This window comes from Malus domestica, chromosome 12, assembly GCF_042453785.1.
Source record: "Malus domestica chromosome 12, GDT2T_hap1".
Lineage (NCBI taxonomy): Eukaryota > Viridiplantae > Streptophyta > Magnoliopsida > Rosales > Rosaceae > Malus > Malus domestica.
Window position 1 is genome coordinate 27,988,752 of NC_091672.1, and position 24,500 is coordinate 28,013,251.

At 37.0% G+C, this 24,500-nt stretch overlaps 5 protein-coding genes and 1 non-coding gene across 11 annotated transcripts; all 6 read right to left on the reverse strand.

Moving 5' to 3' along the window:
• Positions 1–765: 765 nt before the first annotated feature.
• LOC103450907 (E3 ubiquitin-protein ligase RFI2-like) lies at positions 766–6,271 on the reverse strand. Of its 2 annotated transcripts, none has more exons than XM_008390313.4 (6): positions 5,783–6,271; positions 4,706–4,875; positions 3,519–3,577; positions 2,423–2,448; positions 1,929–2,319; positions 766–1,680 (listed from the first exon to the last, which is right to left on the reverse strand). In XM_008390313.4, the coding sequence occupies exons 1-6, from the start codon at positions 5,961–5,963 to the stop codon at positions 1,203–1,205; spliced, it is 1,305 nt and encodes a 434-aa protein (XP_008388535.2). In that variant the 5' UTR covers positions 5,964–6,271; the 3' UTR covers positions 766–1,202. The 2 variants fall into 2 exon arrangements, with proteins under 2 accessions (XP_008388535.2, XP_008388536.2); XM_008390314.4 differs by having other exon boundaries at positions 766–1,620; positions 5,783–6,258.
• A 4,433-nt stretch (positions 6,272–10,704) lies between these two features.
• LOC103450906 (26S proteasome regulatory subunit 6A homolog) lies at positions 10,705–14,366 on the reverse strand. The gene is made up of 10 exons (XM_008390312.4): positions 14,129–14,366; positions 13,749–13,865; positions 13,082–13,189; positions 12,685–12,876; positions 12,393–12,584; positions 11,923–12,041; positions 11,737–11,824; positions 11,453–11,572; positions 11,223–11,363; positions 10,705–10,998 (listed from the first exon to the last, which is right to left on the reverse strand). Exons 1-10 carry the CDS (start codon positions 14,243–14,245, stop codon positions 10,921–10,923), a joined length of 1,272 nt encoding a protein of 423 aa, XP_008388534.1. The 5' UTR covers positions 14,246–14,366; the 3' UTR covers positions 10,705–10,920.
• A 1,020-nt stretch (positions 14,367–15,386) lies between these two features.
• LOC103413957 (uncharacterized) lies at positions 15,387–17,464 on the reverse strand. 4 transcript variants are annotated; one of them, XR_011574123.1, is made up of 3 exons: positions 17,286–17,464; positions 16,598–17,152; positions 15,387–16,092 (listed from the first exon to the last, which is right to left on the reverse strand). XR_011574123.1 is itself a non-coding variant. In XM_008352387.4 (3 exons), the coding sequence occupies exon 3, from the start codon at positions 15,983–15,985 to the stop codon at positions 15,554–15,556; it is 432 nt and encodes a 143-aa protein (XP_008350609.1). In that variant the 5' UTR covers positions 15,986–16,092; positions 17,037–17,152; positions 17,286–17,464; the 3' UTR covers positions 15,387–15,553. The 4 variants fall into 4 exon arrangements, 3 of the variants coding, with proteins under 3 accessions (XP_008350609.1, XP_008350608.1, XP_028945818.1); XM_008352387.4 differs by having other exon boundaries at positions 17,037–17,152; XM_008352386.4 differs by lacking the exon at positions 16,598–17,152 and having other exon boundaries at positions 17,286–17,427.
• On the reverse strand, positions 16,250–16,422 carry LOC114820303 (small nucleolar RNA snoR127). Its single transcript, XR_003767794.1, has one exon. It is a non-coding gene; the product is annotated as a small nucleolar RNA snoR127 (small nucleolar RNA).
• Positions 17,465–18,284: 820 nt separating the features above from the next.
• On the reverse strand, positions 18,285–22,443 carry LOC103413955 (F-actin-capping protein subunit alpha-like). 2 transcript variants are annotated; one of them, XM_008352385.4, is made up of 10 exons: positions 22,057–22,443; positions 21,815–21,930; positions 21,574–21,663; positions 20,990–21,054; positions 20,356–20,517; positions 20,047–20,125; positions 19,856–19,933; positions 19,036–19,110; positions 18,918–18,953; positions 18,285–18,705 (listed from the first exon to the last, which is right to left on the reverse strand). In XM_008352385.4, exons 1-10 carry the CDS (start codon positions 22,160–22,162, stop codon positions 18,598–18,600), a joined length of 915 nt encoding a protein of 304 aa, XP_008350607.2. In that variant the 5' UTR covers positions 22,163–22,443; the 3' UTR covers positions 18,285–18,597. The 2 variants fall into 2 exon arrangements, with proteins under 2 accessions (XP_008350607.2, XP_028945820.1); XM_029089987.2 differs by having other exon boundaries at positions 19,055–19,110; positions 22,057–22,441.
• Positions 22,444–22,847: 404 nt separating this feature from the next.
• LOC103451305 (F-box/kelch-repeat protein At3g06240-like) lies at positions 22,848–24,293 on the reverse strand. Its single transcript, XM_008390723.3, has 2 exons — positions 24,211–24,293; positions 22,848–24,100 (listed from the first exon to the last, which is right to left on the reverse strand). The coding sequence occupies exon 2, from the start codon at positions 24,080–24,082 to the stop codon at positions 22,916–22,918; it is 1,167 nt and encodes a 388-aa protein (XP_008388945.2). The 5' UTR covers positions 24,083–24,100; positions 24,211–24,293; the 3' UTR covers positions 22,848–22,915.
• Positions 24,294–24,500: the final 207 nt, after the last annotated feature.

Here is a 24,500-nt window from a genome sequence, read left to right on the forward strand (position 1 = left end):
TTATAAACCATTTAGAATTAGTCTTATCATTTGTCATTTAGTTTACGGTTTAGTAGTATTTTTCTTTACTTTTTACTTGTGAATGAGAGGTCTTAGGCCTGGTTTGGTACTGAGGTGATTCTGAAAAAAAAAAAGTGGGTATTTTGAGAGCTTTTTTGTGTTTGGTAATCATTCAGCTTCAGTTTTTTTTCACAGTTTTGGGTGAAAAAAAAAAGCCAAAAACACAAAACTGCAAAACCTAGTTTTGAAAAACTGGGTTTTTTTCACCTTTGTTTTACATAAAAGTTTACCAAACATTATAATATTGCTTTTTTTTTTTCAAAAGCATTTTTTTTCAAAATTTGTGACAAAAAAAAATATAGTAGGTAAAAGATGAGTTGCTCAAAAAACAGAGTAATGTTTGATAGATTAACTTTTTAAATTAAGTTTACAAATTATGTGATGTTATCACTAATAAAATAAACATGTGAATCAATAATTATATAATAATCTAATCAACAATCACGTTATATAATTTACAAAAATTCGACTTAAATAATTAGTCTTCCGAGCAGTACTCGTAAAAAAACTGAATCATTCTAATAGATGGATTTGACAAAGAAGGTTCCTTCAAAATGAAAAATCGTTCTCATCTACTTTCAATATGCCTTGGAACTCAGAAAGTGTTCCGTTCCAAATTTATCCTCCATGCTAAACATATAATTAACTTTAATCTTAAGTGCAAAACAGAATTATTTGTTTTAGTTGCATGGCTTATACAAGCACTTGGCGGGAGAGTAAACATTTGATTTCTTGTACATCCAACAAATTGTTCAAAAGGAACCAAGGCACTGCAGGAATATATGTTGCTGGACATAAATAAATGACCCACAGATTACTTATCCTCAAGAACAGTTGGTTTTTGTCATCCGGTTAAAAACCGGGACATTTTCGGATGACCCGAAAATCATAAAACACGGCCAAGCAGGCGCTCAAATTTTAACTTTAAGGCGAAGAAACTAGACGAATGTTATGTCCATCACACCACCATGTGGCTGCAAAAAGACCGTTTTCAGAGCCACTCGACAGAGTATTTTGGCGCCTTGTCATGATACATGACAAGACGCCAAGCGTTATATATCGTTTTCAAGCATACATAGCTTTTGATTTCAGTTATAGATAGTGGTTGTTTGCTTCACCAACAAAAGGATAGGGAGAAAAGCCTATAACCGGTTTTGTGAAGATGACCTCTCAGACCCATGTCTTTGCCGGAAGCTGCTCCCTCTGATCGCTGAGTCTGACCCACCGCCACCTTGGTTAAAAGCAGGCCAACCTTGATCTCGGTCAACCTGATTCATCGAGAATGAAGGCAAGTGATCTCTTTCCCATGGATGAAAACGACTAGGTAACGGACTTTCAGCTTCTTGGTAGTTACGACCTGATGAACCGAACGGGAAAATATAAAAACCACCATTTTGGTCTGATGATGAAGCCACTGGCCCTACTTGAGCCACCCCTCTTTGACTGCTGGATCTTCGGGCTCCGTGAACTATGGGCGTACGCATGGTTGGTGAATTACTAGGCTGTTGCTGTTGATAGTATGCCTGAAGAGCTTGGACTCTGTCGCGGGTCCGTGCATTGCTGCCAGGATAAGGAGGAATCATTGACGATGTCACTGAGCTGCCAGCTCTAGCACTAGAGCTGCAGATAGCAAACACTAATGATTCAATAAACATAACATATCTGTTATCTATAAGCAAGTTATGCAGCTTGTCATCAACCACCGTATCGAGATAGATTTTTTGTACTCTCGTATCATTAAACAAATTCAATGAAAAATACGAGAACCATGGATGATTTTGCTGGTGTGATAACTTTTCTAGAAATTAAAAGTATAAGCAAGGATGGAAAGTATCTAAAAACCACCTTGAAATTTTGTCAAGGCATACCTGTGACCGACAAGGAATGGATGCATAAAAGATCCCGATCTTGCTATTTCTGCGCTTGGCCTAGCAGATCTTTGAGTAACAGATGGAATTGAAGCCTGGTCAGCGCCACCAATATGATTGTTGGTTGTAGAGAATGAAGGCGGGGAATGGTGCTCCCAACTGTGATAATGGAGATCCATGGCAGGAAAAGCATAGGAGTTGGGCATTTCACTCGGTACAGATGTGCCACTCCAATGATGGTTGAAGTTGGAAGCATCTGACACAGTTCCACTGGAGTTTGAGGATGAAGGGTGAATTGGTCCAAAGTAAGCGATATACGGGCAAGGATGGGCAGCAGATGATACAGCTGTATGCTCAGCGAAGATAGCATGCTGTCCAAGTATTTCGTGATCTGCACAACAACATTAATCATATGAATACCACACATTATATTATAATCCTCCACAAAGCCAGAATAGAATATCACAACTTAAATGAAAAGAAGAAAGTCTTACACGAGGTTGGTGAAAACTCCCCTTCCCTGTTAATTGTGAAAAAAAAAAGTTCAACACATAGGAGAAAGTATTAAACTTGAATCGCAAGTAAAATGAAAAACAAAAGTCTGCATGCAATAAAACGTTGATTAGAGGTGATTCTATTTGAAATCCAACATTTGCTTGCAATTCTTCTACTTTATTTTTTCTGGAAAATTTAAACTTCATTTAAAAATTTGAAAGACATAATGATGAAAGGGTAAAATGATGCAACAAATACATTATGAAGTCCAAATAGCAAGCACCCAGTCGAATACCAAATTCTCAATTTTTTTCGGAAACTTATAAACATATAGGAATAGGGAAGAAAAATATAAATAGAGTAACCACACATAACTGTGACCACAGGAGAAGGATAATAAAAGACTATAGATAGAAAATAGTCAGATGATGGTGCTCAGTGCTTTCTTGTAACTTCCCAGGAAAATGCAACTGCGCCCAAAAATGTGCAAAAGATCAATAAAGGTCCACTGGCACTAATACTTTGTCTATATGATTCCACATGATTTACTTAACCCAGCCAGTAGGCAAAATTAGCAGCATCACTGAAGTTAAATTATTAAGAAAAGAACCACTTAGCCACATGCTACTTCTTTCTAACTCTTTATAATCACCTTGGTTTTCATTTTTTGAAAATATCCTCTCCTTGCACATATCAGGAGGGATAATTTATTGTGAAGACCAAACGAATGTTTTTCCATTCAAACTTGCAAATTTAACAAACATAAAGAAGTTGCGATCAAGATACCCCTTTGCAGGGGCCCATTGGAAAACTAACCTCTTTTAAACAAACTAGAAAACTTCACCTGCTTTAAACTTGAAAGGACCAAGCTGTGGTCTATGTGAATCAAGATGTGGGTTGAGATCTTGAATCCCCGTCTCAACCCATATCTCAACTCAAATCTCAATTTTGGCAAGCTATTGACACGGGCCAAAATCACTTTTATTAATAGCCTAAAAGCCTAAGGAAACTGGTTATCTTTTGAACCCAAGACACTAGACGCTAACTACAGCAAACATAATTTAAGCATGAGCTTTAGCAAATGAGATCACTTACTCAAATGACGAAGGAAGTCGTGCTAAGCTACCAAATGGACACCAGTGCACACCAAAGGACTGCAAAAATCATTTATATACAAATAATATATCAAAATGACAAACATTTTTCTAAATTGTAGTCTATAGAGCACATCAGTTTATCAAAGTCGTTATCTATACATACACAGGACATAGAAGTTCAAAGTCAAAATATGTCACTTCGATTTAATACTATCCAACACAGAATAACATGCAGAAGACATTACATTGTCCTTGTAATTATGTGGGAAGCTACTCATGAGACGAAATAAATACCGCAGTACCGAACTTCTTCATTGGTACTACTACTTCACATGAAGGACTCTAGTTAGGTTTTACCTACAATTATTCATCCATTTACTCTTCATAAGGTTCCACTCTTCAATTGAAATGTAATGGGAAGAAAAATAAACAACCAACAAACAATAAGGGCCGCCCTTGGTTCTCTTCCATTCCACTTTGTTCCTTTCCAAATTTGAAGGTAATGGAGAGCCTTATAATTGATATAAACCCTTCAACTGAATCTTTTAATGATAGTTCTACATACTAAAATCTTACGCTAATCTGTTCAAGCTCTTTCTCCTCAATAATTGTCAGCTTACTGGGCTCTACCTATGAACCAATTTTAGAGTGTGCTCCTAAATATCATCAACTTACATTTGACAAAAATCATCCACACCAGCCAACCAATTATGCTTACACTCAAAATAGACATTCATATCCTGAGGCAGAAAGTAGATTACCTGCACCTATAAGCTGAGGTGATGGGTTCACCACTAGCAAGAGAGAAAACTGAGATTTTGCCCACGTGTTAAGAGTAGCAATAAATATCATACATATAAGGAAAATCTAGACGCATGGCTTTTGGCTTGAAGGGAATGCACTCTTTAATAAGGCATGGGTTATCCTAGCCTTTGAAGCAGAACTTCCTTTTGGTGCTATATTGATTCCATTTTGGTAAGTTAACTTTATTTATTGTTTATAACCTTAAAATTTGTCACAAGTTGAACCCACACAGACATATCTAAACAGGAACAAAGGGCCATAACCATAGTGTCGGCATATAGAAAACCATTAACCAGAGTTTGCATTTGACTAAATTGAATATTCACAAAAAAGGAACTGAAAAATAGAAGTTAAAATTCAACAAGTATCTAAACTATATACCATTTCAGAATAACTTAAATCATAGAGATCCTCATCATGTGTCCAGTCTTCCATGTTCAATTCCGGAAGTGAACGGCATCCATTAGAATAAAGCCATTGACCTTTCTCGATTTTCCTACAATTAGGGCATTGCATTGCCCCCTTTACATTGAAGGCTGAACCAATGCAATCTGAAAGAATGAAAACAAAAAAATAAAGGAACATGAAAGCTCTGTATCATCTTTACTGAAAAGGCATAACTAAACTTATGCCCTTATAAGAACCATATAACTATGCCTCAGTAAACATGCAACTCCATTTACTGATATGAGATGATTTAAAATCAAATAACACTATATTCGGAATAATTTACTGACGAAATTTTTTATCAAAGTAATCTGAAGAACGATCTACTGAACCTTGACTAAATTTAGACCTTATAGGGTCTCAATGATGTACAAGTTCGGGTTGTCAACACCACACTTTCGACACTGGGAGTGCAGAAACCTATTATATATAGTTCACTTAATTGATGACTCACAGAGATTCCAAATCTCCAAAAGTGTTCACTTTCAATGCCGTCCACTGGTTTTGAGGAAATAAAATGATTCAAGAAACCCTCATGCACAGCAATTCTTCATTTTCATTGATAGGTTCTATCAAATTTCGCATCTTCCAGTACAAATTATGGTTCTAACCATTGAATCAAACAACTACAACAAAGCGAAATGTACAAATCCAACTACATGAAAGATCTAATCATCATATCTTGCATAAGCAACAGATTATTAATGTAGTTGAAGTGAAACTATATATGTATATATATGTATATATATGTATATGTAAGTCTAAAACAATGACAACCCAACAAAACCAAAGCTTTAATTAAATGAAGCACAATTCAGTTTAAATTTCGTAATTTATTTCTTCAATTTCTTATCTTTCTTCATTGTCTTGACCAATCAAACAACCCATCACCGGAAAATCAAAATCCAACAGAATTGCGAAATCAGAAACCAAATTTGAACCCGGACCTTTGAAATTGCAGTCGGGAAAAATTGAAACTTCCAACCCAAATTAGATTCAATTTTGACTCACCTAGATGAAATTCATGCCCGCATTGCAGCTTGGCCCGAGATCTATCCCCATTATCGGCGACGACTTCAAGGCAAATCGAGCAGGAAACAGAACCTCCGTACGAGTTGCCTCCACAACCACCGCCACCGCCAACACCATCGCTTTCTTCAACCCCAACCTCTTCATCGCTTCCGAGCCCCATAGAAATCCCCAAACCGAGCCCTCAAAGCCCCAAATCCCGAGACGCTGGCGTTTCAACGGTCAATTCCCCTCTCTCTTTCTCTCTGTTTTTTTCTCACATATAAACACCGAGGCGAAGTAAATCCGGCAGAACACAGCGTTTTGGTATGGCGAATCACGACGAGACCAAGACGACGTCGTTAGGATCGAAGCAGAGACGGAGGAAGACGGTCAGTCGTCGGAGACGGTGTTCTGGGAAGAGAAAAAGTTTTGATTTTAGACGGACAATCGAGAAATGAAAATTTTGCTGTCGCTCAGCTCTCTATCTACGTGTCGTGCGTCACGGGCCGTTGGATTAGGGAGATGTTGGACTTCGCGAGTTAACCGCTGTCCAAATAAAACCAAATCAACGGCTCATATTCACTCTGGAGATCTTCTGCGGTTCGATTGTTGTTTTGTCTCAATTTCTTTTTTGTTTTTGTTTTTCATTTTTATTTTTTATGTTTTGGTGTTAGATAAGATTTTGTTTCTACTTTATCGGTTAGAAGGTTTGGTAATTGTGGACAAAAAAAAGGGTTGGTAAACTGTGTATTGAGCCATCATAACAGTCCAATTCATTTAAAATTTTATCATGTTCCGATGTACAGAATGCATTAAAACAAAACGACCAAGATTAAAAAACTCAACAAACTAATCTCCGTTAAATACCATGTTTGGATTCTTTTTTTTTTGTATTTTAATGTTATAGTTTTCTTGAGCTTTAAGTTAGGAAAGATGTTGTTGCTATTTAGAAGTACGAGTGGAGATTCTCTCCAAATTTCTGTATTTGGAGTTCAAAGACTTGGAGGTTTGGGTCATTAAAGAGAGAAAAAGAGATTTGGACCTTTGATTTGACTGAGGTAAGCAAGCAGAATAGACTAATAAGGACAACATGATTTAAAATGAATGATTCAGATTTACGAATTCATCCAATCTCGACACAAAGATTTGGAGAGGATCGAGAAGTACAACTCAATTTTTTTCTTCCATGCTCTTTACAACTCATTCACAATCAATGCATTGCCTAAAATGTGCATTTTTTTTTCTTGTTGAAAAAACTTCCGTGTGAGTTTGTGCAGATGGTGTGCACCATGTTTGACGATGTATTATTTTTGGTATGTTAGGATTTGATGACAAATTGTATAAATTGCACACGTATGCATAATATTTGATGCTATTATGTCACCCTTATGACTCTATAAATTGCACATGCATAATGTGTTTATACTAACGGCTTTTGACTCATTATAAATCTACTAAAAAGTTTATAGTTTATGAATCTCACGTCGAAAAATTGATATACAACATATAAGGAATGATTGTATTTGAATACCATTAAGGCTTTTTTATGATGAAATTCTTGCACGTTCTGTAATGTGCATGTAATATAAGACGCAAGTTGATAGATATTATTTGTATGATTAGTAGTGAGTCATTGAATTGTCTTTCTAAAATTTTGACGAAATCTAATACTTGTATTTGGTTGCATAATATACATATTTTTTTAATTATCTTAAAGTGCATAAGGGTTTGCTTTTCCATTTGTAAACTTTTTAAAGGTTAGATGATGATCTTTCATGTTATAACTGAGTTGATAACAAATTAAAATTATTTTTAAACAAACGATATTATTTATATTAAAGGGTGAGTGGTGGGCTAAGCCTGCACAAGTGGTAGCAATAATGTGATTCAAATTCATCTTTGGCGAGAATTGAATTTAAGACATCTCACTTACAAGTTAAGAAGAATACCATTAAATTGTAGTACTAAGTGGCTAGTTGATAAGAAATTAATAAAATTCTCAATGAATTTTGCAATAAAAAGAAAAACAATGGACACCTTGAAATTAAATTGGTGATGCCTAGAAAATGTGTAGATCCAAGTAAGAATTTGGTTAAACCACCATGAGGTGTTGTTAGGGACGAATTTCAGGTTCGTATTTCAAATGATATATTTTGGATTTGATTTTTGGCACTTGTTAATCACACGAAGATAGCCAATATACTTATATGAGTCTTTTCGACCTCAAAAATAAACATAGCGAAAGCATCATCTAATCTAATCCTCATTTTAAAAGAAAAAAAAAGTAAGATTTAGGTTAAAAGTTGGTACTTATGCTTCACCTTAAACCTTTTCCATGGTTAATGAAATAATAAACAATTGAGGTAGTTGGCAGATACAGTTAGCTAACTCAACTTATTCAAGACTTTCTGTCATTATATTAGTCTTTTATATAATATAATTATCTCCTAAACTTAACTTAATGTTGTCATTGTGTTTGGATTTTGATCTCTCCGTGACAACTGGTCAGGATCCTCCTGATCAGTGTCAGTGGATCGTTGGATTTTTATCCAACGGTTATAATTATTATAATTTTAAAAAAATCATTTTATTTATAATCGTTGGATTTTATCCGACGATCCACTAACACTGATCAGAAGATCCTGACCAGTTGCCTCATAGAGGATCCAAATCCATTGTGTTGCTTGCAAGCATCGATAAACCCTGCAATTGCCAAGTGGATGATTTGTCATGGCACGCGTTTTGACCTAAATTGCTCATAAAACAACACGCGTTGTTCATCATGCCAGGACATTGGAAACCCTAATTACAAATCATAATTCTGCTGTTGCCTCTGCACTAACATATATTATATTCTCATCAGTCCTATCATTGCAAACCCAACTGTTCTTGTTCTTATCTGTCTCCATCAACTTGTCAAAATATGTGCCACCTCAACCAAATTGTCATCTCTGAAAAAAAATAGTAAAGTTACAGATGATTTAGTCAGCAAACTATACCTTCGACCAAAATTGTCCGAATCTGTGAAAATATTACCAACCTTTTATTTGATTCAATTGATTGATTCAATCATTTTAATTTTTATTGCTTTGTGCTGAGATAATTTTAACATAATGATTTATAATATGATCAGTTATATAAATAAGCTATGAAGTGTTTGGAAGCCAAAATTGTCCGAATGTGTGAAAATATTACCAACCTTTTATTTGATTCAATTGATTGATTCAATCATTTTAATTTTTATTGCTTTGTGCTGAGATAATTTTAACATAATGATTTATAATATGATCAGTTTTATAAATAAGCTATGAAATGTTTTGAAGAGGAAATACGCCTAATTCTTGAGAAGCCAAGCATTATTCTGTTTTTGTGCACCTACAAGAAATTCAGTGTTGGTCTTTAACTAAAAACAGTCTTTAGTCGCTTAGTTTAAGTCACTAAAATAAATACGTGTCGGCATGAGTACTTTTTTGTGAATCTCATCCTGCTCTATCTAACTTGTAGTGTCTAAATCTTCACATATAATAATGTATAAACTTAACTGTTGTTTTTTGTTTTAATTTATTTAATCTGATGATCAAAATAAAAAAAAAAAGAAAAAAAAAGAACTCTAAGAAAAACTTCCCTTAAACTAGTCTTACCATCCTAACCAAAATACTGAAAGTGAAACTGAAGTTACCATATTGGGGACTCTGCAGCCCCATGATCTGTGGCTCAAGATGAGGACCACCACTTGTCATATCATGGAACCCCAGTACTGTCCTCCATGCCCATGCTCCAGTGAACGGCTGTGATCAATCTACAAGAGCACACGAGGGGCCCAGATAAGGACGTCATCTGATCCAATGCAACAGTATTATGAACATTGCCCTGACACTGAGAATCTTGGGACCCTTCTCGATGTCAGTCAATTTGAATCCTGATCGTACCAAGTTTACCATCTCCAGTCAAGGTTTAAAGTCACATTTGGTCTTAAAATTTACCAAGAACTTGTTTGAATGTGTTTTTAAAATAACTGAAGGTATTTTTAATAAAAATATTTTTAAAACCAATGATTAGTAAAGATACAAGTAAATCCTATAAAAAAAAACTCTGAAAGAAGCACATAACTGATACTTCTTCCAGAATGTACTTTAAGTGCTTTTGAAATCTAAAAATATTTTCTTTAAAAACACTTTTAATTTTAATTATTTTAAAAGCATATCCAAATGATTCGTAAATTAATCTTCCATCAACACCATCTTCAGTTAAGGGCTATATGCCATATTTGTCTTAAAAATGACAAAATCCACCACCAATAGAAGGGCTAAAAGGACTCGGACTAAAATAATCAGACTTAGTTTGGCCCCAGATCAATGCCATGTACATACCCAACTCTTTGAATCATCATTTGGGAGGGAATTGGATCCTCTCCTGAACAGGAGATCAGGATCCTCATGATCCACTAACATAGACCGTTGAATTTTAATCCAACGACTATTATTATTATAACTTTTAGAGAGACTCTCTGTTTATAGCCGTTAAATCAAAATCCAACATCCCGTGTTATTAGGTCAGAAGGATCCTGATCTCCTGCTCCTGCTCAAGAGAGATCCAATTCCATTTGGGAGGGACTTAATTTTCTCTGTGAGTAGGTTATGAGAGATAACAAAGAGCAAAGGATTCGTTCCAAACCTTAAGGCTCCTATGCCAATCCCTTCTTCCATAGGAGTTGCCTGGAAATGGTATATCACGAAATAACTCCTCAAAGCATATCAAATGAAAGGGCGACATCGTTCGTCCCTTCACCGTTTCCTTGTAGATCAAATGAAGGGGCGTCATCGTCAGTTGTTCTTGCTGTTACTGCATCGTCATCGCGATACAGGTGACGGAAAGGAAGACGAGGCTCGGGAAAGAAGCTTGAAACCGGGGGAGGGAGAGAGTCGAGAAAAAGGATGTAATATCTTTTCACTAAATTTCAAGTATTCACTGCTGAACGCCTTGGTGCAGCGGCCTATCCGTTACTTGATACAGAAAGGGAAAAACAAATGCAGAAATACGACGACTCAAAATACAAATTATACAAGTCTGTCGAAGAAAAAATGAGAAACAAATCACAGATGGTCGAATTTCCGACCGAAAACTTGCCGTGATTCAATCTAGGCATAATAATTGAGGCTGGCTTTTTTCTTTGCCTGAACTTGGATAATGCCCTCGTTAAAGTCCTCGTGGTTCACCTGGAGTAGAATCAAAACAAATACTCAAAGATTAGTACACTTCCTAAAGCATTTCTAAGCATACACACAAAGTTTAATAGAGAGAGAAACATACGGGCTAAACCTCATAATGGGCTAGCAATAATGTGAAATTAAAGGGACAGAAACAAACGGAGTGCAAAAGGAGAAAACAGGAGTGAAAACCCTTTTTCAGTATGAACAGTTTAATAGAGAGAGAGAAGCACCTCTGTGGCATCACGACGAAGGGCAAGCATGCCTGCCTCCACACATACAGCTTTTAGCTGTGCTCCGTTGAAGTCATCGGTTGAGCGAGCTAATTCTTCGAAATTGACATCCGGATGAACATTCATCTTTCTTGAGTGAATCTACAAAATTAAGAAAAAAAAATATTAACAGACTGGAATGTTGTAGTGCAAAAGTAATCACAAAACCCATGCAATTGTAAGAGACAAACCTGCAAAATTCGAGCTCTTGCTTCTTCAGTGGGATGTGGAAACTCAATTTTTCGATCCAACCTACCAGAACGCATAAGAGCAGGGTCGAGGATGTCAGCTCGATTGGTTGCTGCTATCACCTGCATTTAAGACAATAAAGTTGGTTATGTCAGCACGATTGGTTGTTACTATCACCTGCATTTAAGATTCCAACCAAGTACTGGAACTGGATCATCTATGATGTATTTCCAAATCCATCATAGTTGCAGGAAAAGCAAATAGACTTGTAGACAAGGAAACAAACCTTAATTCGATCATCGCTACTAAAGCCATCAAGCTGATTAAGCAACTCAAGCATTGTACGCTGCACCTCCCTATCTCCACTCACTTCACTGTAACCATAAATGAGAGGATATATTTCAATCAAGAAAGAATGCAACGATCAAATTGGATATCCATTATGAAATTGAATTCAAGAAGTACAGCATACCTATCAAACCGCTTTGTGCCGATTGCATCAATTTCATCTATGAAAATGATGCAGGGGGATTTCTCTTTTGCGAGCTGAAAGGCATCACGAACAAGTTTTGCTCCATCCCCAATGAACATCTACATCCATTCAAGTACAATTACTTTATTAAGGACGCAGTTATAAATCTGAAGTTACAATCGTTGAGCATATTTATACAGAGAGCTTGTTAATACAGAGACTATTTACTCTACCAAAAAAGATCAGTTCCTCCTAATCAGAAACAGGTGGAACAACTAATTTAAATCAATGAACCCCAAAGTTTACAAACAAATTTATTATGCACTAGTATGTCAAAATTAAAAGAGTAAGTTAGAGCGATTCTCAAAACCATTAAAAAAACACCTACTCATGCTCAACATGTACATACATTCTCAATTGAATGAAAAAAAAAATGGTACCAGTAATAATCAAATCGAATTATACCGTACCTGAACCAGTTGTGGACCAGCTAGTTTCAGAAAAGTGGCATTTGTCTGCGCAGCACAAGCCCGGGCCATCAAAGTTTTACCAGTTCCCGGAGGTCCATACAGTAGCACTCCCTTTGGTGGACGAACCCCCAATTTCTGAAAACGCTCCTTGTGGGTCATGGGCAAAACAATCGCCTCAACTAGTTCTTGAATCTGTTGCATTAGAAACAAATTAGGGTACAAAATCCAAATGTTTGGTATCTAAGAACCATGAATGCCTCAAAAAAGAGCATGTCCAAAGTATGAAACTTGCCTGCTTCTCCAGCCCTCCAATGTCATTGTAGTCTTCAGTTGGCTTTTCATCAACCTCCATAGCCTTCACCCGAGAATCATACTCAGACGGTAGAGTATCCAAGATCAGGTAACTATCTTTGTTCACACCAACAAGATCCCCAGGTTTCAAGTTATCAGGATCAACAAGCCCAACAACTGGCAGAAAGATTGTCTGCAGTAAAGCAAAACCCCATAATTTGGCTTTTGAATAATGCATCAAATATTATTTTCACACTAGTCTCTTTTAGCCGTAGACACATATATCACAAAATTAAAATTCGTGAATATAAAAGAAAAGCAATGATGCAGATAACTGCAGTCATTTGCTTTGCTGGTGATATAAGAGAATAAGTGCATAGCATTAGTTGCTGGCTTACCTGGCGAGTAGATGTCTTTAACACAACACATTTTCCCTTTCTTTGGGAGTCAAGATCAATATTTGCACCATCCTCCTCGGCCTCATCTTCTGGGTTCATTTCAAGAATCTGAAAGAGAAAATAGAAAAATACAATAAGAACGTAAGGCTAACAGAACAACTAAGTCCACACACCATCCAAGACTAAAGTTCTCAACATCGTCTATCAACATTAATAAAACATAACGACTGACTAACCACTAACAATCTAAATCACATCTTCGTAGACTCATCATATTACTAAAATTAGAAAATAAGGGTTCCCCATAAATAGGTGTGTTGTTTAAATGGCAAGCATAAGGAGCCAAGTCCTCCAATTCAATGCACTTTAGTAACAGTCATCATTACTACTTCTGTTTCCGAGATATTAAGGCAGGGTCACTCCCTTATCAAACTTGCTTGCACCGCAAACTCTGAACTCAAACAAGGCAAAACCCAAACTATAACACAAGATCTTATGCCAATTTCGGTTCTCATATTCAGCGAATTCTATTTTTCATTAAAGAGAGTTACTTTACTGACCTCAACTTCACTCTAACAATACGAAATCAATACTTTTCTCCAAAATTTTGTTTATGCAACGGACATTTCGAACAAAAACAATTAAGAATACATGAAAACACACATACCTCAACAATGTTGCCCACCAAGTAAGGCAACTGCTTATTGAGCTTAATCTTTTCCTGATTCTCCTTAATCTTGTCCTTGTACGAGTCCAGCTCCAAATTCGTTCTTGACATTTCTTCCTTCAATCCCACAAACAAAAATCAGAAAAAACACAAACATTCACATATTAAAATCCCAAATCCCCAAAATTCCGAAAAACCCACACACGAGCAAAGGCATCAAGTAACGTACAGAACTAAAAATTCAAAATTTCCCAAGCAAATCAATCCGAACCTCAAATAACAAATAAACCCTAAAATCAAAATCAAGTCTTTCATCCCAATTGTGCACCGATTAGTAGTACGCAACCATAAACAGTGTGCGAGAGAGAAAAAGAAGGGACCTTGAGTATTCGGATCTTGTTGTCAAGAAGACGAGTGGCTCTGACGATGTCTTCGATGGTCATCGCGGCGAGCTGATCATCTTCAAAGGTCGTGTCTTCTACCATGACGTTCGCCATCGGATTCCGTTTAGTCCTACTTTTTCTTCTCAGAAATCAAGAGTTTTCAGCTGCAGGAATGTTGGTGGGACGAAGAATGCTTCTCTGCTTGTTCTTAAAGAAAGGTTCTTGAGAAAAAGAAAGAAAGGTTTTTGTTTATGTAATGTTGGGCCTCAAAAGCTGTTGGGCCCGGCCCAAAACAACAAGAGATTGATGAAGCAATGGAATCGAAGTCGGAACGAAGATGCTTTTTTTTTTAATATTTTTTTTTAAGTACATCGATATTTTCACATTAAGAAAAGAGGAAGTTCGGCTAAGTCATACAATGGGTAACCTAATTTGGGATCGAATTCCCCATTCAATTCCATTAATAAATTCTAATCTCAATCCGGATAAAAAACAAGACAATTAATGCAATTATGCGTTAGGTCAGCAAACTAAAATACTCATATAGCTTTGAAGAGTTGATCCCCCCTGGTGGGGGAAGACACCAACCGGTGGGAACATATTTCAATCGACATACTTATTTAGAGCATCTTTAATGGTGTAGGAAAAAAAAATAGGCAAAATTATACTATAATGGTTGACGTGACAAGTTGTCTACTCAATTGTCTCATATAAAAAGTATGTCACACCGATGAAATACAAAAACCAAGTAGGCAAATTTTCATCTTTAACATTTACTTTTATCCTTAATTTTTGTCTTCTTCCTCCACATGGAATATTTTACTATAAATAGAGACGTGTGACCCCATTTGCCTATAATGTCGAAAGCAGACAATATTGCCTACTTTGTAGGTATAGGCAAACTTCGTCTGCTGAATTAACTACACCATTGGAGCATGTTTTTGCTTACATAATTCATCACAATGGGTTCGACTACCTATTTGCCTACTTCATTGGAGATGCTTTAGGTAGCTTACGCTCCATCACCGATCAATAACTCTAATGCCACTTGATGTTCAATTTTGTTGGTTTTTTCTTTAAACTAGAGATGTACGGGATAAGGAAATCATAATCGAACTTGAGACCTCGAGTGCAAGGAAAAATTAAGGATAACGTTAAAAAGACGAAAACTTTGAGGGGTGGTAATAAAAACGTTAAAAAGAAAATAGTTGTTTGCTTGTAATTTCATCTGTATTCACAGAAAATCCGTTTCAGATAGTGCAAATTAATGTTATTTCTGTTAGAGAAGGACAACGAGTTCTAATATTTTCAGCAGTTTCACATCAGCGCATCAAAACGATGACTTTATACTTTTTTCGTTAATACAAGTGAACCCGAAGGGAACCAATGTGACTACGCTCGCGTCAACTTCACCTTCATGGATCAGTATTTGGGTGGAAATATACGAGAATGTGGGGAAATCACAGCCTCCTGAATGTACTTCTTGGGATTGTTAGGGTCAGGAACCCAACGAATCTCACTCAAATTTGGGGTCTCAACGTACGCCATCATAAATTCCCCAACCTTCTCAATTTTGCCTCTCTTGCCTGCCCTGAGCAAAAGGTTGTTCCTGCAGTAAGAGAAGATGCCATTGCTCAACTCCACGATGTCACCGGACTCAAAGGCGTCGCACTCGTTCCCCCACAGCTGGAAGTGAACCGCCGCAGTCTCGTCTGCCACTAGCGCCAAGCACGTCTTGTTTTGGGCTTGTGATAAAGTAGTAGTTGTAGTCTTGACGATGCCTTTGTCCAAAAGTATGAACCTTGTGTTTATGTTGTTCTGTGCTGCTGGCACTATGTCTTTCAGTGGCACCATCTGTCAAACAACGCTCAAAGCTTTTGAATCTTCAACGCATCAACTTCTGCCTCGTTTCAAAGAGCAGTTCCGATGGCTATGGTGATGGCGACGAGCTCTAGTTCACACTGCAATACCGATAGATACAGTTGTTTTAAGTACTTAAACTGACAAAAGGAAAACTAAAAACCATTGAACACAAAACAAACAGAATACAAAGAAAGAGAGGAAAATTCTGGTCAGCAGGGAACCCTATCTCTATTGTATCATCAGATAGACACAAATTCTGGTCAGCAGGGAACCCTATCTCTATTGTATCATCAGATAGACACGCTTCTACGAAAGGAAAATTCATCGAAAACCTTGCCAAGTCTATAGACGAGACTGTTAAAGTGCTTCGGAAAAATTGCCTCATGGAGCACATCAACATATGATTTGGCTAATTTGCATCATCCCAGAGAAACAAATCACGCATACACAAAAAGACATAAATTCAAACCAGTACATGCACACAAAGATAGGGAAAGTCAAAACTGGATCAAACATAAAGGACAATTCAAAGAAGATGCTGAAGGAAACATTTTATCAACGAAGAATATGGTCAAGAACGAAACTATGAGGGGTAACAAATACCTCATCAGGGACAGAAAACGACTTGAATGTACTCCTACGAATGTAACTCCAGCATTCTCTGAAAACTATCTCCACCCAACATTATCATCTACCCTTACGTACAACCAATAATTGTAAAAGACCGGAAAACCTTGATCTCCAGCACAAATAAGACTACCAATCCGCCAACTAAACCGTAATCCCCTGTGGTTTTTGCTTCCTAATGAAAACCTCGCTGTTAAACTGAATGCTAGTTAATTGCTACATATAAATTTGTATATGTGTGTATATATATAAATATGTTACATTCTCAGATCTGATGAATCTTGTTCTGAAATCTATATGATGTCTAACACTAACCTCAGCTAAACCAATCAGTCATCAAGTATATTCCTTTATCTTTTCCTAATTTGATTGTATATTGTATTTATCTGCAGTGCTCCAAAACAATGAAATGCACCTGATTTCTCTTTTCCCCCTACATTTTCTCAGCAACCAAACAGAAATTGAGAGAAAGATCTTGACTTTACTAATCACATGATGGCCCTGCATTAGTTTAAGCAGAGAAAATGGAAGCTGCAATCAAACCAACAAAACAGCTATAACAGTTTCAGCACAAATACAAGACGAAAGTTTCAAAATTTGAGTGAGAATATAGAGAATCAAATACAAAACCGTATCCCTAAAATCAGAGCAAATACTCGCATACCAATTTCTAAGCCATAAAGTGAGAAAGGCTAGCAAATGCAAACTGCCATGCAACCCAATCGTCATCCACCACCATTCATCAGGGAGAATAATCATAGGGGAAGTTTATGAACAAGAAAAGCATTGCGGCGAGAAAATGTTTTCAAATGCTCACTAACAACTAATAAGTGATGATTTTTATAGAGTGCTGGTTTGCGCCAAGAGAATAATTTATATGTAACGGATTCACGGAATGACATTTTGTTTCAATAAAATAATCAGATGTATAAGTTTTTTCTAACACATATCATTGTTCTAATATATTGAGACACCATGTGATGGTAAACTCATTTTTATGTAAGTTGTTCTCCTAAAAGAGAGAAGAAAAACTTCTTATAAATTATGTGATACTGCTCAATGCGTGTAGGTATAACTCGATAATTACTTGATGAGAAAAACTTGAGTAATGACATCGGATTATATAATTCATAGGGCACCTCTCACAACCATAAACTCTTGCATTATGGTCCCACTGACCCATGCTGGTGTCATTTTGTGTGAAAGCTTCCATGTGAAATTTTTATCCTTCTCGAGCAGTAGACTATGAACTCATTTGAAAGTGATTTTAAAATGATTGGAAGTGTTTTTAAAATAACTGAAAGCGATTTGGTAAAATTGATTTTTGGTCCCAAAAACATTTTAAGTGCTCATATATGTGATATGATCCTTCTTATAGGCAGCACTTAAAACGTTTTTTAGAATCCACTTGAATTTTTACAAATGATTCATTTCAAAATTTTTTTTAATAAAATGAGCCCCATATTGTCATTCCATGTGAGAGCCTAGACAACATAAACTTGAATACAGCTTATGTTAGATTTCGTGATGTGATTTGTGCAGCTTTTTATCATTTTAGTTTTTCCTTTTCAGGCTGTTGCTCTAATAGTCTTATCGAGACTTTTATACACATCTTTGATGTACTGTTGAAACGAACATCTTCGATTTGATAAAAAGAAGGAAGGGCACAAATTAAGCCACGCTTCATAACACATACAAATACAAACTCCGCAACGTCGTCCACAGTGACAAGTTCATAACACAATGAGAAACAGCCACAACCCTTTTACTATACACAACATAAACAGCGATTATATTACAGTGTACCAAAACTGAGGGAGAGAAGCTCCAATGGCGGAGACACGACTCAGTATGGAGACGAGCAAAAGGGAAGAACCACAGAAAGTCGACCCCAAGTACAAGCGACATACTCATGCTATGGGTCACATGGGAAGAAACTCATTCTCGGCTGAACACCTTCGGTTGAATGGGTGAATTCACTTTCCGATCCCAAGTTCTTTTGTAATGTCTCTTGTCAAGCTAAACTGCAAGGTGTTCTGCCATGGAAATAGGGTGCGAGTAACTGGAAGCTTTCTTCGAAGATCCTGTATCACATTCATTAAGTTTTGAAGGTTAGTACTGGAATCAAGAATAATAATAATTCAACAAAGTGAAAAACTGGATTGGGTTCGGGTTAAGCACAGTAAAGAAACAATTTTCTTCTGCAAATGTGTTTCATGTTTATATTGAACATGTTCGAATATGTTGAACTGTACAAATATACAAAAGTTCAATTCTCGATGGAAGTCAATAGTACCTTAAAAGTGGTATCGGGCAAATTTGAATAAGATGCCTGCAGAAGTAAATTTGTTAGTGAAGAGCTCAGAAAGTGAAAAACATCAGCTATTAACTAGAGAAATTGATGTATTTTGAACCTCAAGAGATGTTAAGTACTCTGTCTCATGTTGACGAATAATGTTGCTAATGGCAATCGCACTATCTTCAGAGGACTGCAACAAATATGAATCATAGGCAATGTTAAGATACAAAAAACAAAAAAGTTCATACAGCCACAGGAAATGTTTTATCGATAATGTATCATTAACATGACACGGGATCTCGTAAGATTCAACTATAGCTTTTCTGTTTCTAAACACAAAAAGTGTCAGATGACTAAGAATATCACACCGAAAAGTTAGCTAATCCATACATAAACTTTTTACTATTTACCAACTTTAGCTATACCTACTAGAAAAAAAGAGTCATATATAGTGCCTATGTTCACATGTTATGATTAATACCCTCGTTTTAAAAGTTTATGTAGAAAGTTATACTAAAACCAATATATTAAGGCCTCGTTTGATAGAAAAGATTGGCTTAGATAAGACTACTCACTATATTAAAGGTATTTTAAAGAAAGAAATGAATGACAAATTCCTTATTTTGTCCAAGTTGAAGGTTACTCATGAAGAATAGTCGTCCCTTTTAATCCTACCATTTTTGTGAGCATTAGTAGGGGAATCTTTTCTTCATGAGTAACCTTCAACTTGGACATACTAAGGAATTTGTCATCCATTTGTTCCTTTAAAATGCCTTCAATATAGTGAAAAGTCCTACCCCAGCCAATCCTCTCTATCAAACGCGGCCTAAGGGTCTAAATAAGAGAAGGTACAATGATCTTGCATGATAGATCATCCTATGCAATACCAAAATAACAATGATAATAAATGGAGATAGTCCTATCGTAACATTAACCTGAAAAATTGTTGTATCTTTGCATTCATGCTTGGCATCTAACTGCACATTGCCCTCCTCGAAATAGTGGGCACCCACCTGAAAGACGGTGAAGAACAGGAGGACATGGATGAGAAACAGTTAGTTCTTGATTAGGTTCTTATATTATGAACTCAATGCTCCATACTGAACGCAGAGAACATAAGAAATACCTGCAGTTTGCCTTTTAATTCCAGCATTTGTATTTCATCTTTGAACTCAATGCTCCATACTGAACGCCAACTACCGTTGCTATGCAACATGAAAAATTAACTTATATCACAAGATGCCCACATAAAAAGAGGCAAGAAAAAGAAAATCAACTTTTTCTTCTTTTATGCAACTAAGAAAGGACCTGGTATAATAACAGGACAGGTTTTTGGATAGTATATACACTATATATACATCTGTTCCAACTGAAATACAATGCTCAGGAGCAATAAACAAGCTCGTGGGTAGGGCACAAAACTAACTTCACATACCAGAAATTTTGTGGGCTATGTCTAGCAGCTGAAATCACCACTACAAGCTCAAAGTCAAATCCTGGGCCCTCCACATCTTTACCATTACCACAGTACACTGAGCAGACTCCTTTTGGATAAGCTTCACCAACATATTTAAGTATTTCTGCATCCATAGCACACCTGAAAGGAAAGAATATTGACTTATACACAAGCCCGCCAAACTCCCACAGACACAAACACACAAATGTATGCATTGCACATATATAAAACAACTGTAATTCTACTTGTGTGGTGCTTCCGCAAGCTGCCAATGATTTTCTGTCTTGTATAGTTCCTAAACGAGCATCCTCAAAAGATAACTAGATGAGAAGTGACACATTTGTTTCATCGTTCTCTCTCGGCCATTATGGAAAGGGCATTCTTAAATATCAACATTCTGTAGTAAAGTAAATACTGGTTTGTTACTTTAAAATTAACAGATAAAGTAAATCCTACAGGGCTGAATAGTTTACTCAAGAGAAGCTAATGTGAAACTTTTCCCGTGCGACACTTAAAACCCCTAATATTAAGCCAAATATCTTGGAGCAAGCAAATGCTCATTTCAGTAGGAGTGAAAAAACGTATGCAAAGTTTCGTGGCAAATAAGGCATACCGAAATTCCTCAACATATGCAGATGGCAGTTCCTCATCCAGTGCAGGTCTCACCTCTGTACAAACCTGAACCAATTTTAGCACATTTTAATGAAATAATTGGTAACAATTTAAATGAAAATGCTAATAAAGGGTAACAATCAAGGAAAGTAACAGGCACGTCATTTCATACATGCATGGACAAGTCCAGATGGTGAATGACTGAGAAAAATAGGATACATGAAAAGAATGCACTCATGTGCTTGCCCATCAATTGTCTCAAAATATTGTAATGGAACAAATGCATGGATGCTTGATTTCTATCATCAGCGTGTTCCCTGTAAAGAAGATCAGCCTATTCCCTTTTCAAGGTTCATGCTTTGCTAATACTTAATTACCATTATCCTAGAAAGGGTCTTGTAGCTCAGTTGGTCAAGGGCGTTCACCCTCGCACCTGAGTCTCCCCAGTTCAATTCGACCCTCCCCTAATATCGCTCGTATCAACAATTACCAATCTTCTAAAAATAAAATAAAAGAAACTCTCTTCTTCACCACCATTTTCGGTATCATCGGATTCATATAGCAGAAGAAAAATAAAGCACTTGCCTGTTTGATGTGGTCAACTACAGCAACTTGAGCCGTTCTGGGATCAATGAACTCGTTCTTAGCGAGCTCACCATATGATGTAACTATAACCTGCTCACACAAACAGAAGCAAAACCCCATACATTGTCAGATTCCAGAACAAAAAGTACATCAAGAAGCAATGAAAGTTTGCAAATTTCACAATTGGGAACCCGAGAAATTCATCGAAATGCCGATATTTCGTCAGAAAAAGAAAACTTACGTCTCCGATTCGGCCCGGCATTTCGATGGAAATCAAGTGGGATTTGTTGTACAGTGGGAACGCCTCCGACGCAGCCTCCTCGTACAAAACGTCGTCGTTGATGACCGCCTTCACATCTGCCAACACAGAAGATAAAATCAAATACAGAATGTGATACGCGCGATCGATCAAAATTTGAAATTTTACGAAACTCAATAGAAATTAGAGAAAAATGTGAAGTTTTTGGGGGTGAAAGGTGAGACCTTTGGCGACGAATTGGATTTCGCCGGGAGGAGAGTTGAGGAGGAACCACTTTGCTATCTCCTTCTTCTGCTTCTCGCTTAGCTCTGCTTCTTCTTCGTCCGCCATTTTTCTGTTTTCAGTCTCTCTCTCCTTTCTCCTCTCTCTCTCTCTCCTCTGAGATTTGAATGGGAAATGAACTGGTATACAGGGGGAGAGGGAAACGTGATTTCAGCGAAGCACGAAGAACTGGATGGATCTTAGCCGTTCGTTTTAACGGGCCCTACATAAATTGACAGTCAAGATTTGATAGAACCGGAACGCATCGTAGAGGATAGCGTTTGAGGTGTGCTCTGTAAAGGTTCGCTTGTGGGGCTTTGGGAGGTGTGAGGCGGTGACTCTGAGTCCGAAACGACTTTGAGTGGTGGGGATGGGTTTGTAACCACCAAAACTTGGTGGGGTTAATGATTCATATGATCTGGTCCGTCCGATCATTACACCTTATCAAGATAAATGACCAACAAAGCAATGTTAATTTTTCTTTAACTTTTACACGTGAAAATCAACCAATTTCGTTTTTTTTTTTGGCATATGATGCATTATTAGTCTGAGACGCAAATCCATGTATAAGTCTTGGATTATGAGATTTAGTTTCGTATCTTGTTCGACCATCCATTAAAATTTTCACTTTGTCATAATTTACTTTATATTGAAAACTTTCACGGATCATATCGAGTTATGATCTTAGTATCGATAATCTCAACAATACGGATGACATGTCAATAATTGATATTGAGTGATTAAACATATCTCATGGTCCAAAAGTCTAATTGCGATGAATTTGAATTGATAGTTTTAAGAATGAAACAGGAGGATGAGCTCTCATTTCACTGAAACGAGACTATACACATACACAAACGCTTGGAAACGTTCTAAAAACACGCCACTAACAGGAAGTTCTTTAAGCATCTTGGTAACGAAATTGTGGGAAACTACACGTCCATCTGCGGCAACCATAACAAGTTCGTCACTGTTCCAAAACGTCAATGGCATTCCAAATCCTGCAATCGGCACGATGGTTAAGTGTTTCGTCCAAGAACCATCCAAATCATTCATTTCCCATATACCAATCGATTTACGAACCCCGCTTTCTACGTGAACAGAAAAAAGAGCGATAGATCCATTCCATACTGCAAGGCTTCCGTAACATTCTTTTGTATCCTGTAAACTTTCTGGCACGGGTATGTCAGAAAATAATTCGTCATCCATGTTGAATGAAAGGATGACCTTCTTGTTTTCGTCTAGGGTTTGCTTGTCCAGCTCTATGGCAAACCAATAGTAAAAACCCTTGAAGTACATTTGAGAAGAAGGACACCAAACCACACTACTAGGTATATCAACTTTGATCTCTCTCCAAGAGTTAGAACTCATAGTGTATACCTCTGCCGTGTGAGGGTGAAACAAAATCCAAAAACCCTCGAAATGCATTACGATTCTAACGACTTTGTAATCCTTCGCTTTGCGATCGTAGCCAAATCCCACGGCGATTCCTGTGGACTGTAATATGTTTATTTCTTTCGGGGGAGGTAGACGAAGGCACGACTTGGGAAGAAGCTTCGATTCCTTTAGAGCCGGGTTGCATAGAAAAACTTTCTCGGAGTAATCAGTTAAGCAGATAATTCCGTGACAGTGGCCTGCAATGTCTAGATACTCATGCCTTAGCCCTAGAGAAATTGGAACATTGAGGTTGAGATCTTGAAGGTAATAGACATCACTGTTGTTGACGTTGCAAAGATCTATAAGTGACAGCAAAATTTTCTTCGAGCCATTGTCTGCATCGTTGAGGACGTAACGCTTGAAAAGGATGCATGTGGAGGATTGGAAACTGTTGTCGATGGATTTGGAGAGGTGCACGTCCACAAAGCTAGGGTTGTTGATGAACTTGTACCACGACTTGCGGACGCATCTGAATCGCATCAGAGATTTCGGAGGGAGCCATGACAAGATCTGCAGCACCATTGCTTCCGGCATTTCGCAAAACCCGGCCATTTTCTGCTTCTCTCCTCTCTTTTCATTCATCACAAGCATTATAATTACTTATTACGAACAAAATGGATCATAACAACATGATAATAAAACAACAGACGAATATCTAAAAACCCAAAAAAAGCGATTACCTTGTTTGTTTCGTGTAGATTCCAGATTGCCGTCTCAGACTCTTTCGATGCTGCGAAATGAAGGCGATTGCTTGTAGTGAGGAAGTCAGCTGGTTTGTTGCAAGAAATGAAATTTTGCGGAAGAAAAAAAGCTAAATTTAGTAATTAGTGGTTTAAAATACCCACTTAGTGAGAGAGAGAGGGGGCAAGCGGCTCTTAACTACAATGATGGAAATGTGTTGAGCTCTTGCATGATGATGTGAATTCAAATCCAGTAGGTGACTGATCTAACAAAATCTATCGTTTGACAA

Excerpts from the sequence above, each read along its gene's own strand:
- LOC103450907 (XM_008390313.4), bottom strand. The coding sequence starts at position 5,963 with ATGGGGCTCGGAAGCGATGAAGAGGTTGGGGTTGAAGAAAGCGATGGT. Across the intron at positions 2,449-3,518 it reads CGACTTCCTTCGTCATTTGA|GGAAGGGGAGTTTTCACCAA; the intron begins GTAAGTGATCTC and ends CACAATTAACAG. Across the intron at positions 2,320-2,422 it reads GGAGTTTTCACCAACCTCGT|ATCACGAAATACTTGGACAG; the intron begins GTAAGACTTTCT and ends GTTGTTGTGCAG.
- LOC103451305 (XM_008390723.3), bottom strand. The coding sequence starts at position 24,082 with ATGGCCGGGTTTTGCGAAATGCCGGAAGCAATGGTGCTGCAGATCTTG.
- LOC103413955 (XM_008352385.4), bottom strand. The coding sequence starts at position 22,162 with ATGGCGGACGAAGAAGAAGCAGAGCTAAGCGAGAAGCAGAAGAAGGAG. Across the intron at positions 19,111-19,855 it reads AAGATACAACAATTTTTCAG|TCCTCTGAAGATAGTGCGAT; the intron begins GTTAATGTTACG and ends TATTTGTTGCAG. Across the intron at positions 18,706-18,917 it reads TGCCCGATACCACTTTTAAG|GATCTTCGAAGAAAGCTTCC; the intron begins GTACTATTGACT and ends AATGTGATACAG.
- LOC103450906 (XM_008390312.4), bottom strand. The coding sequence starts at position 14,245 with ATGGCGAACGTCATGGTAGAAGACACGACCTTTGAAGATGATCAGCTC. Across the intron at positions 11,573-11,736 it reads GTAGCGATGATCGAATTAAG|GTGATAGCAGCAACCAATCG; the intron begins GTTTGTTTCCTT and ends TCTTAAATGCAG. Across the intron at positions 11,364-11,452 it reads CAAGAGCTCGAATTTTGCAG|ATTCACTCAAGAAAGATGAA; the intron begins GTTTGTCTCTTA and ends TTAATTTTGTAG.
- LOC103413957 (XM_008352387.4), bottom strand. The coding sequence starts at position 15,985 with ATGGTGCCACTGAAAGACATAGTGCCAGCAGCACAGAACAACATAAAC.